Source organism: Artibeus jamaicensis, unplaced genomic scaffold, assembly GCF_021234435.1.
Source record: "Artibeus jamaicensis isolate MK-2021 breed Jamaican fruit bat unplaced genomic scaffold, CSHL_Jam_final scaffold_612, whole genome shotgun sequence".
In the NCBI taxonomy this organism is placed as follows: Eukaryota; Metazoa; Chordata; class Mammalia; order Chiroptera; family Phyllostomidae; genus Artibeus; species Artibeus jamaicensis.
Window position 1 is genome coordinate 310,114 of NW_026522049.1, and position 14,939 is coordinate 325,052.

Here is a 14,939-nt window from a genome sequence, read left to right on the forward strand (position 1 = left end):
AATACGAGCCTCGCGATTGGCTAGTGGAGGCGGTGCGTGTTACGAACGGAGGAGGAGAGGCCAAAATTCCGGGGACGGGACTTCTAGGGGGCGGGGTCTCCAAGGTGAGTGAAAGGGAGCAGGCTTCGCGACTGCGCAATAGAGTTGCTCTGTCGCCTCGGTGAGGAGAGAGACGCGATGGCGGGGCCCGCGTGGATGTCCAAGGTGAGCACCCGGCGAGCCGCGGCAGCGTGGATCCGGAGGGCTTGATTCTGAGGTGGCCCACGCGCGGCGTGTGAGCAGCCCGCATAGGGAGGGCCGCGCTGGAGGGGGATGACAAGGACAAGGGGGCGCGCGGCCCTGCTCCCCGCGGTACCCCAGGCCGGAGACCAGGCCCCGCGCAGATCTGGACTGTCTGAGATCAGACCCACTTGGCGCTGACTGCGGGGCCTCCTCGGGTTTGTTTGGCAGGGCCGGGTCACTTAGCAGGCCTCGCACTCTGGGCAGGCGAGGTCCCGTGGGCGACCCCAGGCTGCTTCCTGCCAGATTTCCCCGCCCCTGCCCAGCACTTGCCCGTCTGCCCCTGCGGCTCTGCCCCCTTCGAAGGACATGGGCACCTTCAACCGTAGAATTGCCATCTGAACCCTTGTACAGGAGAACCAGCAGCTCTCCCACCTTTTTGGTGAGGATCTGCGATCTAAAGAGCTTCCGCGATCCTGACAGCTGGGATGCCAGGGCGCAGCTGGGCTCAGACCGCGTCTTTGCGGCTTCTCGGTTTCTGGGTTGGCGCTCAGTCGCGCCCTTAGAGGTCATCCTCAAGGTTACGCAGGAAGTCTGTGTCAGACCGAGAGGAACCCAAAGGACTGTGTGGAGGATGTTCCTGGTTCTAAGTCCCATTCTGCCTGCTCTGGGACCAAGGTCACACCACAGGTTATAAGCACGGAAGGAGAAACAGGCACTCAGGTTTCCTGGTGCTGGTCAAGAAAAGTCCCCTAGAAATCTACTATAAAAATCTTAATTCTTTTTTTTTTTTTAAGATTTTATTTATTTATCTTTAGAGGGGAAGGGAAGGAGAGAGGGAGAGAAACATGAATGTATGGTTGCCTTTCATGCGTCCCCTGCTGGGAACTGGCCTGCAGGGAGCCTGCCTGCAACCCCAGTATGTGCCCTGACTGAGAATCGAACCGCGATTGTCTGGTTCGCAGGCCCACGCTCAATCCACTGAGCTACACCAGCCAGGGCGAAATCTTAATTCTTTTTCCTGTAGATTTTAATACTTTTTCCTTTGTTTTTCCTTTGTTTTCCTTTGTTAAAGTGAGGTCTACATGCTCTGTTATTTGGTGGAGAAAGGTCTACACTGGAATGTAGGAGTCTTAGTTTTAAATCCTGACGGTGCAACTAAGCGGCTGTGGGACCCTGAACAAATTACTTAACATCTCCGAGCCTTAATATGTCCATGCATAAAATATCCATACTTGCTTCACAGAATTGTTTGGGGCTTAAATTTTTAAAATGTGAAATCACTTGTTCCTGCAGAAGGAACACATGCCTGAATCTTTCCTAAGGTTCAGTGGATTATCAGTGGATTTACTTTTCAGTCGTCATGCAGACCAAGTTTCTTGGACGTCACTAAGGGTTTTATTCTGTAACTGGGTTCTGCTTGGTACCTCTTCAGATCTGGATTTATGTGTGATGATGACTGTGATGTCACATTTGCTCCCGAAGGGGAAGCAGCTTCTGTGTCACCATCTCAGCAGAAGTCATTCCCTTAATCACTGAGCTTACACTCTTAGCACCTCATTCAGCTGTGGTAGGTATGTGAAGCCTTCAGAGGAGGGACTAAAGTCTTCCTTCTAACTGTTGCTAATCAAAGCACTAGTCGATTTGTTTTGCCTTTAGGGTGGTCTACAAGAAAAAAACCGTGTGAGAGCCCATTGGGGTGTGGAATCAAAAGATAAGGGAGGTTCTCCTCTGGCATGGACTTCCTGTGGAGACTTTGAAAGTCCACTGACCTCTGTGGGGCCACTTTCTCCCTTTAGAGATTGGAGCAGAAGGTGCCTCAAAGATATCTTAGGAGGAAAATCCATTGTTTGACCTGAGAAAGTATAGTTTCTACCTTCAACGTCTTTTGACAATTACATTCATAAAATTGCCTTTGGAGTAGTATATAGTACTTAAGTTCTCAAAGCAAAAGGTAATCTGAATGCTGTATTTTGATTTTCAGATCCGAGGTAGCATGCCACATTGAGCTAATATATGAGAAAGTATTACTTGGAAGTTCCCGAATATCTCTGCCTCTTAATGCATGTGGCGTAATTTTGTGCGTGACATTTCTTTGTTGACATTAATATAGGTCTCTCGGCTGCTGGGGGCATTTCACAACCCAAAACAGGTGACCAGAGGTTTTGCTGGTGGTGTGAGTATAATTACATCTTTTAATTTTTCCTTTTAGAAGTTTCTCAAGAAAGATGCTCTAATACATTATATGTAGCCTTTTATGTGCATTTATTTAAAATTAGGGAAAATTGGCCATACTTATACTGTATATTTAAATTATTGGCTAACATGCAGAAATCTATTAGGTCACATTTAAAAGAATTATATTACAGCTGGCTATGTAAGCCTGTAACATTAATATCTGGAAAGAGCCTTGTTAAAAATAGATAGAAATTTCCCTTGAGCCTGTTACTTTGCTTCACGGTCTCATTTCGGTAAGACAGTTTTTTCTTCAAAACGATTACATGTTGAGAAAAAAAATCATTGAGAAGCTTCAAAACCTGCTTTGCATTTTTATTTTGTGAGCGTCCCTAAAAACAGTAGATTGTTTGCCAAACAGAAGCGTCTCAAACATCTTGTAAGTCCCGCAAGCTGATGCTTTCCTTCCGCAGCCTTTATAGGCTGTCACGTCTGTGTGTTTCTCATGAAATCCACTGCTTTTGGAACTCAGAGTTCTCTGCTTTAAAAGCTGATACCACATTTTTAGAGCATTCTAAGACTGTGGGTCAGTGACTCCTCCTATATGCTTTTATTTTAGCCTTCTTGCAGAATCTGGTTTGGATTTCATGATTCCTATGCTCCCATATCACATATTATTCTATGTGGCATCTATAAGGCTAAAGCATATTTTTTTTTTTTTTTCATTTACTTTCTCTACTGTAGAATAAAGTAGGGTTTCTTTGGGTGGCCTGATGGCATTTATTGCAACATGTTGGGAGAACAGGAAGAAGCAGCCAGAGGTTCTGGGCTCTGCTCCTGCAAAGATGCAAAGTGCACTTGCACTTGCAGCTGAAGGACAGTGAAGCGAGCATTTTACACGCGTTTTGGAAAGCTGATGGAATGATCATTGCACCCTGCTGTGACTTAGTTTTCAGGCTCTCCATTTAAAAAAAATTAGCCTGGTGGGGAGGGGAGTATATTTGAAAGAAATATGAAGAGAAACTAATTTTCGAAAAGATTTCTTCGGTCGTACAGAAAAATTGAATTGGTTCACCTGCTCAGGGAGTATCACTGGAAGGCAAAAGACCAGGGAAACTTGAACCAGTGATTTAAAAAAAGTAGCACAGGCAGCTGAAACTGGAAAAGGCCAGGGACCTTGTCTGGGCCAAACTTCCAGGTGGAGGAATGTCTGCAACACTGATGTAATAGTTTCCAAGTGGAGAGAGAGAGAGTCTGAATATTATCTTAACTAATTTAAACCCTCTCATCATTTCCCTTCACACATTTTTATCTCTACATTTGAAATGCTGGCTTCAATTGGTTTGGAGCCTCTGAAATAAATCGTTGCAGTTACTTTATAAATACACTTGTCAGTCTGAGTGTAACTCAGACTTTGCAGGTATGATTACATGAGCTATTCTCACCGGTTACGAGTCAACTTTGCTGAGTTTATTTCAATTACATTTGCCATTATGGAGCCAGTTTTATCGTGGAACTCAGAAAAACAGAGACCCTCTCTGTTGAAGCCTCGTCTTCTCTGAGACCTGCTTTTGGAAGGAGTCGAAAAGTGTTGGATGAGACTGACCCGGTTTGCGTGAGACACTCAGCTGTCCGGGACCCCAGTGGAGGGGAAAGCACTTGTCTTCATGGAAAGCCCACTGCTTTAGGGAGAGAACACTGTTGAAAACTTTTTCCTCTCTCTGCTTTTACAGACTTGAAGAAATATCAATGGGGAAGCCTGGTGGTTTACTTTTGTTTTATCTAAAGACCGTCACTTGAGTTGTTTTTGTAACTCTGAGTTCAGCTACAGAGTAGAATTGTGGAGTCTCTTGAATCTTGCCTTTTTTGATGAGCCTGAGGGAGGGAGGTCTGTTTTCTTAACGGCCTTTGGGTCTTCTTGAGACTCAGCCCTCCCAACACATATAAAGTGGATTTCTTTGTCAATGATATTCTTTTTTAAACCTTCAAAAATCAATTCTTACTGTCGTCTTCGATGATTTCTCATATTCAGGTTCAGACAGTAACTTTAATTCCAGGAGATGGTATTGGCCCTGAGATTTCAGCCTCGGTTATGAAGATTTTTGATGCTGCCAAAGTAAGTGGACTTTAAACATACCTTAAATAGCAATTTGTAGAAGAGTTTCTTGGTCTGTGGGAGTCTGTGACCTCTTACGATGAATCCTTTGCATTTGCATGGAGTTGGTATGGTCTGCTCATCTTCACGATTTTAACTGGAACATCAGTGTTTGCCACTGTCACTGTTGGTGTCTTAAGCCACCACAGCAGCACCAGTTCTGTGCAAAGTGATGAAAGCAGAACTGAGGTCTCTCTGGGTCTCATTCCTGCCTGACTTAGGTCTTCCAGCCAGGCCAAGTCGCCCGTCTACCGCCTTCCATCTTCTTGCCCCAGAGAACAGAATCGCTGTTTCAGAACACTGTATAGCAGATTTCGAAAGGTTAGGAAAAATTCTGATGTGGTATTATCATCAAGTGTGAGGTATTCTTCTAACAGCCCAGCTTTCATTTTGTTTTGGGAAATTAGGAAACTTGGACTGTTTTTGACATGGTGCTTTATTATTGCTGTTCATAGCTGCAGGTGATAAATGTGCAAGAGTAAATTAGTGGTGGTTACGATCCCAACAGGTGTAAGTCGAGGAATGCAGTTTATTTAAAATATACACACATTGTTTTTTTGCGTGACCTTGGAAATAGAGCTCCTGCAGAGAAAGTGACACTGGTCCAGGAGCACCTCAGTGCAACAAAAACAGGCTCGTTCCCTGCGTTGTTCATGAGGCACGCTCGGTGCGCCAGCAGCCAGACGTGTGTGTGTGTGCCGAAGCGTGGGTGGGAAGAAAGGACGACGCTGTGGTTTATGCCTTCGAACTGCTGCCTTTGTAGGTTATGCAATATAGCTTTCTTTTTTAACAGCTTACGGAGAGATAATTCACGTACTGTGCAGTTCACCATTTAAACTGTACAATTTAATGGTTTTTAGTACATTCATCGAGTTATGCAACCCTCACCGCAATCTAATTTTAGAATATTTTCATCACCCAGAAACCCCATATCCATCAGCAGCCGCTCCCCATTTGCTGACTCTCTCACCCTACTCCTGCATCCCCAGCTCATGCAACCACTAACCTACTTTGTCTGCATAGATTTGCTCAGTCTGTTTCATGTGAATAGAAGCTTATGATATACAGTCTTTTATGACTGGCTTACTTCACTTAGCATAGTGTTTTCCTGGTTCATCCACGTATCAGTTTTGTGTAACATCTCTCTGAACTGTACTTTTCTGCTGATGATCATACTCTAATTATAGCCACATTAAGCGCTGTGGAAAACCGGAGTGGGCAAGTGGCAGCTAGGGGCCTGACTGGATGGGGTGGACAGTCCCTCAGGGCGGGCTAGAGAACGACATCTGACCTCGAATACCAGGGACTTTCTGGACCTTTATGGAGTGCATTGTCACCACTCACACCAAAGGCGAGGGAGTGCGTTGGTGGTGGTGTGGGACTGTCACTCACATCACCTCTCCCCACACTGTGCTCTGCGGTGTTGGCCTCCAGGCGCCCGTTCAGTGGGAGGAGCGGAACGTCACTGCCATCCAAGGGCCGGGAGGAAAGTGGATGATCCCTCCGGAAGCCAAGGAGTCCATGGACAAGAACAAGATGGGCCTGAAAGGTAGCTCTGAAGGGGCGCGGTGATGAGTTCTGCTCCCAGCGTTGTATTTTTGAAAGTTTAAGCTAAATACAGCTAGGCTCCAGTGAAGCCACTCACTCATAGTAAGATGCTGTGTTTTCACTTGGGGACATATTTTCCACAGTGAAAACACAGAGTATTACTGGCTAATGTCAAATACATACTTATATAGTTTGTAACTACATATCAAGTATATACATAGTGGATCCATACTTAAGGTCATGATTCAAAGTCCTAGCCCATGGGAGGCTTTAAATCCAGACGGATCACATTGGAATCTCGTCTCTGCCACATACTGCCTGGGAGGCCTGCACGAATCTCTTACTCCTGGTTTTGAAAAAGAATTTTGGTTTCTTCCTCTACTTTTAAGTGACAGTGACAGAGTTGATACTTCATAGGAAGATGGTGAGGATTAGATCGTGTCGCACTGGGTCCTCAGCCAGTAGGTGCTCAGGGAACATTCCAGAAAGCTCCCTTGAAGAGATTTCCTTCTGTCAGTTGAATCTGGGGGACGGCTACAGTCTGAGGCAGAACCCATGTCCAGGGAAGCCCGGGGGCGGGGTCAGTGGGCACTGAAGGATTGCCAAGGGTGACCAGCCAGGATGGACTCGCCCACAATGAAGAGAACATTCAGCTCACAAACAGAGCACCTTCTGTCCTTTCAAGAGACTTGCTCTTTTGTGAAAGTGTCCCTTAGTTAATGAAGCATGCGTGTTAAAAGAGGGGTTCTAAATACAATTCTGATGGAAAATTAAAACCAAAAAATTGCAATTTCAAACAAACCTTACGTACTTGTGTTTATAAAGAAGAGAAGATCCTATTGTCATCTGGGTGTTCTTTCTCACAGGCCCTTTGAAGACCCCAATAGCTGCTGGTCACCCATCCATGAACTTACTGCTGCGTAAAACCTTTGACCTCTATGCAAATGTCCGACCATGTGTTTCCATAGAAGGCTATAAAACCCCTTACACTGATGTAAATATCGTCACCATTCGAGAGAATACAGAAGGAGAATACAGTGGAATCGAGCATGTGGTACGTTCACTTCAGATACTTGTTATTCTCAGTTGGGTTGCTTCCCCAGCACTTGGGCAGCTGTTCACACTCCCGTGAAAACAGCTCCAAGGCAGCCTGCTGTGACCTGAGGTGTGGGCGCTTGTCTTGGCCCTGGGTCTCTGGGCCATGTGCTCACCTGGGCGCTCAGAAAACGCCACGGGGCTGGGAACTTTGCCTTCTGTGTAAACTTTGAATCCTGGCTTCACCGGGGTCCTCTTGGGCAGGCGATCCTCTCTGAACCTCAGTTTTCCTCATCTGTGCAATGAGGCTGCCAGCGCCTACTTCCTAGGGCTGGACCAACATTCACCCCACTGACGCACCGTATGTGTGATGCTGGCCATGGCTGCCGGTGCTGTGTGAGCCTGCCACTGACCACACGGTTCATACAGCCACCCAGGGCCGGGATGTTGCCACCCCCTTCCCAGCAAGGCAGGACTTCCTGTCTCGACTTCCTTCTTCCAGATCGTGGACGGCGTTGTGCAGAGTATCAAGCTCATCACTGAGGAGGCGAGCAGGCGCATCGCAGAGTTCGCCTTTGAGTATGCCCGGAACAACCACCGCAGCAACGTCACCGCCGTGCACAAAGCCAACATCATGTGCGTCCCTGTGGGCTCAGCACCCTGTCATGCTTTGTGGGGGAGCAGGGGGGTTTACTTTCTTCTGTCTGGCTTGTGCACTGATTCCTGGTGTCTCCAAAAAATACCCTGTTTAACAGTGAGAGGGTCAGGCACACAATTCTCTTGTCACAATCTTCTACTTGTATATGCCTCCGTGAGTGAATGAGTGGAGGAGATTTGGGGCGGGGGCTGGTTGGGAATTCAGGTCCTGGAGTTTAAGGGGGGACTAAGAAATAAGAGAAGGAAGCTGCAGAGTCTGGAACCCCCGTAGAAATGGCATAGCAGGAGTGTTTGTGAGACGGTCACATGCTCAGGGGCATGGCAGTAGTCAGTGCTCACAGTGGTCGCCTTTGTGGTGCATGATTCTAGCCCGTGAAGTTCTCCTCAGCCCCAGCAGTTAAAGGCCATAGCGCATGTGGAAAGAAACAGGTTTCCTGACCTAAGAACGTGTTGGGCGTGAAAAAGAGTCAAACCACTCAAATCAGTCAGCCTTTTTAAAGCGATTTTAGCATTTTCTTATAAATACCGATTTCTTATTCGTACTGGGTAACACCACTGCCTAAGAAGTCATTTTACTGTAATTGAAATCACACATCATGGCTTTCGAAACTTTACTTCTCTGATTTGATGCTTTTCTTCCTGCAAGTTTTTGCTTTCAACAATTTTTATTTGATTAAATACAGGCGAATGTCAGATGGGCTCTTTCTGCAGAAATGCAGGGAAGTTGCAGAAAACTGTAAAGACATTAAATTTAACGAGATGTACCTTGACACAGTTTGTCTGAACGTAAGTATGCGTTCCTGCTGGCCTGCTCCTTTCCGTGGCATGCGGTGTGTCCGTCTGCTGTGCAGGTTTGACTGCTGGATGCACATGTGTGTTTCTCGTAGATGGTCCAAGATCCGTCCCAGTTCGACGTTCTTGTTATGCCAAATTTGTACGGAGACATCCTGAGGTAAGTCTGGTCGCCCCCTGTAGTCTGTAGTATTTTTTATAAAGGTCCAGAAATGTTTGCTATGGGACGGGAGCTGAGCTGTAACAGTTTAGGGAGTGGTCTCATGATTCCACGTGGGCGGGCTCTTCCCCATTTCTGTGCCGTCTCCGCTCCCATTCATTGCTCCCTGATCACTAGTTCTGCACAGTCTTCCTGTGTTTTATTGGTTGACCTCAACGTTTTCTGTATCACTAGTAGGTGGGTGGTCATTTTTGTAACTTTTGACGTAACTTCAGACTTACAGAAAAGCAGCAAGAATGTTACACAGAATTCCTGTGTACTCAGCACCTGCATTCCCCAGATGTCAGCATTTTATCACTTTTACTGTATTTGTCCCTCTCTTTACACACTCACACTCATGCTGTTGGCCAAAGGGTGATTTTCCGAGTCCATCATTCCTCCTTACATTCCTCACTTGGTGTTCTGCCATGGGACAAGCTTTTCCTTGTCTCGTGTGTGTCTGTGTCAGTCAGTCAGGACTCATTTCTTTTGTTCAGCATCACACCCGCCGCCATCGTTCATGTGGAGACTTGGGTTGTCTGGACCTGGCCAGGGGCATCCCTCTGAGCTGTTGCTTGCTGCCTGGCACGGTCACACGCTCCAGGATCATCCCGATGTTCCTAACTAGTGCGGGGATCGGCCATTTCTCCAAGGAGCCCGGTGCCTTTCAGTGGAGGATGATATTTAAAAGTGGAAGTCTGGGTGCTGCGTGAGACGTTTTAGTTTTCAAACCCACACTCCTGGTGTTCTTCACCCCCAGCGACCTGTGTGCGGGCTTGATCGGAGGTCTCGGTGTGACACCAAGCGGCAACATCGGCGCCAACGGGGTCGCGATCTTTGAGTCGGTAAGGATCCTGCTGACACGCAAAGCGGCAGTTGGGCCAGAATGGCACGAGAACCCGGGAGGGGTGACCTGCGAGAACGTGTTCCAACTTCTGAGTTTTTCCAGTTGTCAGAAGAAAATAATGTTTTTTTAAATACAGTGAGTTTTTTTTAATATAAGCATGGTTCACTCACTCCCCTGTTGTTTGTATTGTATCCTTCATATTTAAACTTCCTCAGTTGAAATATTTCAATGAAAGCCGGCAGAGAAAGGTGGTCCGTAGTTTTGAAGTTTCTGGAAACAGTTACTTTTGCCCCTCATTTTTCTGCAGCTTTGTTGCCAGACCTGTGCCTGGTGAGCTGGGCGTGGCCGCTGCTAAGCGACCACGTCCACCAGTCCAGAGAGAGGACCAAGAGCCCCACACGCCCCTCACTGCACTGTTTCCCCGAGGCAGGTTCACGGCACAGCCCCGGACATCGCCGGCAAGGACATGGCCAACCCTACGGCCCTGCTGCTCAGCGCGGTGATGATGCTGCGCCACATGGGGCTGTTTGAGCACGCTGCGCGGATCGAGGCGGCCTGCTTCGCCACCATTAAGGATGGGAAGGTACCGTCGCGGTGCTGTCCTCCTGCCTGTCTCCCAGGGTTTCACCGGAAAGGGCTGAGAGGCAGGGAGTGAGCCGTGGGGGGAGCAGAGGTTCCACAGTCAGAGCTGGTCTGGGCCCAGGTGTCATGTGCCTGGCAATGTGATTGTGGCCAGGGCCCTGACCTTGGTCTACGCACCTTTTTTCTCCCCCCGACAAAAGTCTATGGTGTACCTTTTAAGGTGTGAAGCATAAAAAAACTGAGGAATAGGACGAGGTCCTGGCCTCCAGGAGCTCAGAAGCCAGCAGTAGACGCATGCAGCTGTGTCTCTGACACCGTGGTGTCACTTGTTGTACGAGGTGCGTCAGAAATACAAAGTGTTAGCAATGGCTGATGTTAACCCAGTCCTTACACGCTGGTCTTTGAATATGTCGTCTCAGCAAATCTTTATTAATTACTCTGTGAGGTAGGTCCTATAATGAATTCCGTTTTACAGATGAGGAAACTGAGGCACAGAGAGATCAGTTATTTTATCAAAGGTCTCACAGCTTCGTAGGGTAGAGCTGGGGTTCTCACCCAGTCCGGCTCTTGCCCACCAGGCTTCCCGGTTTCACCTGTGGCCCCGGAAGGGTTGCGGTGGAGGAGGTGGTGGCTGCTTGCTTCTTACAGGAAATCCCAGCCTGTTTTTAACAGCCCAGTAGTCCTATTAAAGGGCATATGATTTCATTTGTTGTTTTTTCTGACTGTATTTGTGAATTTAACCTGTTCACAAATAGCCTTAGCAGAGGGGTGGCAATTACACAGCAGGCCCCTTTAATTAAGCAGGACATGGTGATGCAAGTTCAGTGTATGGAGGTCTGTGTGGGGCTGCAGAGAGGAGAAGCTGGAGAACAGCAGATGCGTGGGAGAATTTTCTGCCTATAGAGGGAAGTTTAGTCGTTAGTGATTCAAATTACCTCAGTGTTTGTTTCCCAGCCTCTAAAAACAGATCAAAATATGTCAAGTTTTTTCAACTTTAGAAATTCCCCATGGGATTTACGATTCCCCCGTTTAGATATTAAATGTCAATAATCAGACATTTTCCTGGGAATTTGCCATCCTCCTGGGGTAGGCAGATGTGGTGAGGGGGGCTGGCTTTGAAATGAACTAAATGAGACAGCAGCCGGGTAGCCGGGTAGCCGGTAGCCTGCCCAGCTGGTGTCTCACCACGCTTTCAACAAAAATATCCCTGCTTTGGTTTACTATGAGATACATTTTTTACTTTTGCTTTTTCCTTTTCTCAGAGCTTAACAAAAGATTTGGGAGGCAATGCAAAATGCTCAGACTTCACACAAGAAATCTGTCACCGAGTGAAAGACTTAGATTAAGGCTTTACAGGCGGCATCCGCATCAGTGCCTGCTACCGAAGCCACACGAAGGTGCGTGAGAGAGAACACGTTCCATTCCGAGTGCACCGAGTCTCCTTGCTTCTGATAGTGACCTCTAGGTCTGGCCTCTTCACAAAGTCTGCGAAGGGTGCAGGTGATGTCCCTAGGTGTGCTTTCAAAGGACGTTTCCAAGTGCTTGTTTTATTTATTAATGTCTATTTGGTATACATTTTTTGTAAACTCTTTGGTGGACTGTATCATTTGCCATTGTTAACCATTTTACACTTCAGTTAAAACCGTTTTCCTCAGCTGTAAATATGGTACAGAATTAATAAGAGAAAACATCTAACTTTCTAAAGAAAACGTTGTCATTAGTTTATGAAAAATATAATAGAAATAAAACAGAATATTGACATAATAGCACAAGATGACATTCTTATCAAATGAACAGGCACCAGAGAAACTTCCTAGGAAAGTTCACCTCACAAACTGACTATGGTGTATTTCTTTATGATATGGAAAATTAAGACAGATTTGTCCTTTATATGAATTACTGACTATGAATAAAGACTTCAGATCCAAGAAATACGAGAGAGATAACTTTTGTTAATAAGGAATGGTAATACATTGGCTACAAAGACACAGCTACGCTGTTCAACTATTTTGTTACCTGGAGCCTTTCATGAAGTGAGGGGCTGAACTTTCTTTTCACTGGACACACACTAAGCATCATGGGTAACAGCCACGAGGGCCCCAACTGACAGTCGGGCATGGTGGCTGACCTGTGTGCGGTCACACTTCTGCAGTGTGCCCCCCTCCAGCCGGTCCTGCCGAGAGGCCTGACCACACCATTAATTTTGTGTTTCCCTGGCGGCCTGCCCTCCCCAGAAGCAGCCCCAGGAAGAGGCCAGGTTGCAGAGCGCAGACGCGGCCTGAGCCGGGTCACAGCCCCTGCTGTCAGGCACCACTTCCCGGCAGCACGGCTTTTCTTCCCCCTCGGGCGCTGAGTCCCTGTTCTCACGAACAGGCACCCTTTGGCCCCAAACCAAAGGCAACTCATGTCCCTTGTTCCTCAAGTAATGACACAAACCGGAGGCTCTGCATAACGGGCCCAGGTCACGGGATGTCTTAACCACAGGTATCCCTGCCTGGGCGCTTTTTAAGGCTTGAAACCAGACTTTCGATCTCACGTGTGTTTTCCTGTTTCAGCTGTTGCTTCCTCTGTTTTGTTGAAATTCGTGAGTTATTCTTGTGTTCACACTAATAAAGAATTCCAGAACCGACTGAGATGTGCGCTGTCTCAAGGTCCAGGGCTCGGCCCCATGGCTGGAGCGGCTGCTCCGCGGCAGGGCCCTGAGGCGGGGGCGGCAGCCCTCGGCCGACCCAGGTGCCCAGCGTCCCTCACGTGCCCGCGGGGCACTGCCCTGCAGGTGAACGCCCACTACAGTCTGTGCTGGTCCCACTTGCTCAACCGACAAGAAAAGTCACGTACTTGTTGACGGTTGTTAAAAGTTTAATACCCGAATCACACATTAAATACAAACTGGAAGCAGCAGTCCTACGAAGCAGCAGGTCAGTAGGCACGTGTTGGGGATGGCTTAGGTGTGGAGTGGCCGGTGGCCCGTCCAGCACATTCCAGGGTGAGTGAGTTACAGCCACTGTCCTGGTGGCACCTGCAGTAACATGAACCGACTCCCCCCTCCCCCCCTCTGTCCACACAGCCTGCAGCTGGCAGGCTGCTCAGTGAGCTACTGGCCCATAAATTCTACCTGGAACTAAAGCCATAAAGTATCAACCCTTCAGTTCTGGAAGGAGAGCTGGTCTCCCATCACCTGAACAAAAGGTGGCACTTAAAACTATGCACGGAATTGCTGGCCGTTGTTGGCATGAGACCTGGGAAGTGCAGATGCCGGTGCCATACCGGACCTGAGACCTAGCAGACCTGCCAGAAGCTGCTGTGCCCAGACTGAAGAGGGCGTGGACAGGTCCCTCGGGGAGGCCCACCGGCCTCAGGACGCAGGAGGCCCTCCCGTTATTTATTTTGCTCTCGGTAGAAGGAATCGATGATGTCTTTATACTTCTCCAGAACTGTGAGTCGCTTCAGCTTCATCGTAGGACCTGAAGCAGATTGGAAAGCATGAGTGCAAGGGGCCTCCGAGAAACCTGAGGTGCGTGGTCAAGACCCGGACTCGCTGAGCCTTGTAACTCTGGGATTAAGCTGGACGAACGGGCAGCCAGCCTCCGAGCTGGCCGTACGTGACCCCTCCGCCGGCACTGGCCGCAGTGCCAACAGCACACAGGAGTGGTGTCGGCCACTTTGGAGAATGGTTGCGACAGAGCAGCTTCTCTCACGGATGTGGAGACGTGAGCCACCTCCGCCTTGCCCTCGACCTGCACCTGTTTCCGATCTCGATGCGTTGTCTGTGCTGTCTTTTGGATGAAGCAATGACTCAAACAACCCAAACTGCAAGACTAGGCTCGGCCCCGGGCGCTGCGGCTGCTATGCTGCGAGCACGCATGCAGCTGTCGCGGGGCCTGCGGTCTGGCCAACAGCCACGGACACGGAGCCCTTCGAGCTCCAGGGGCTGCTGCCCAGCCAACACTTGCTGTAACCGGAGAGACCCTGAGCTGGATCCACCCAGTCTAGCTGCCTGGATTTTGACCCACAGGCATTAGGAGAGATGCTTACTATTTTAAGCTGCCTAACTTGGGGGTACTCCGTTACACAACAGTAACTAACGTGCAGTCACACCTGCGCTCGGGGGCAGTGCGTGTGCTGCTGGACACTGTGCTCTCCGACTGCCTGGGATGGGCCGGGTGCCTGGCTGAGAGGCCTCGGCTCTCCCTCAGAAGCGAGGGTGAAAATGGCTCAGACCCGAGGTGCTGGGCAGCGGGAAGTCCACTTTGTGCTAACTCGCTCTGAACTGGAGCGCTCAGAGTCAGAGTCACTTCTCCCAGCACTGCGGAGAGAGGACCTGCCGACGTTCCAGACCTGATGGCAGCTCAGTGTCACTGTGTCTGGGGTCAGCCTCAGGTGGTGCGAGGGAGCCCCCCCCTCCCCCTGGGCCGTGACAACACCCCAAGCTGCCACAAGAGAATCCATGTCCCCAGCTGAGGCTGCACGAGAGTCCCTCTGGTTCTGTGGGCCACGGTCCAGAAGGGCTTCACCACTGTCCCTGCCAGATGAGGTGGCATTGCAGGAGGTCACAGTGGCCTCACCCCTTAGAGCCATGGGCTCCACCCCAACTACCAGCAGGGCCTCTGTGTCTGCCAGGTGGCCCCATAGTGATCTCGGGACAGTGGCCCCAGAGTCAAAGCAAAGTCACATGTCACATGTTCAAAATGACACATGGCAGCACAGCCTATGCCCTGGGCAGAGCCCTC

General features: G+C 48.8%; 2 protein-coding genes across 6 annotated transcripts in view; one reads left to right on the top strand and one right to left on the bottom strand.

The window, feature by feature from the left end:
* Window positions 1-96: 96 nt before the first annotated feature.
* On the top strand, window positions 97-12,838 carry IDH3A (isocitrate dehydrogenase (NAD(+)) 3 catalytic subunit alpha). Its single transcript, XM_037155900.2, has 11 exons — window positions 97-204; window positions 2,333-2,395; window positions 4,427-4,510; window positions 5,984-6,098; window positions 6,964-7,151; window positions 7,635-7,768; window positions 8,473-8,575; window positions 8,677-8,741; window positions 9,541-9,625; window positions 10,058-10,210; window positions 11,472-12,838. The coding sequence occupies exons 1-11, from the start codon at window positions 178-180 to the stop codon at window positions 11,553-11,555; spliced, it is 1,101 nt and encodes a 366-aa protein (XP_037011795.1). The 5' UTR covers window positions 97-177; the 3' UTR covers window positions 11,556-12,838.
* ACSBG1 (acyl-CoA synthetase bubblegum family member 1) overlaps window positions 12,833-14,939 on the bottom strand; it is a 32,094-nt gene continuing 29,987 nt past the window's right edge. For all 5 annotated transcript variants that reach the window (XM_053658863.1, XM_053658860.1, XM_053658864.1 and 2 more), the window contains one exon: window positions 12,833-13,673. In XM_053658863.1, coding sequence (XP_053514838.1) covers window positions 13,588-13,673 — 86 coding nt within the window. In that variant the 3' untranslated portion in view covers window positions 12,833-13,587. The remainder of the gene's footprint in view (window positions 13,674-14,939) is intronic.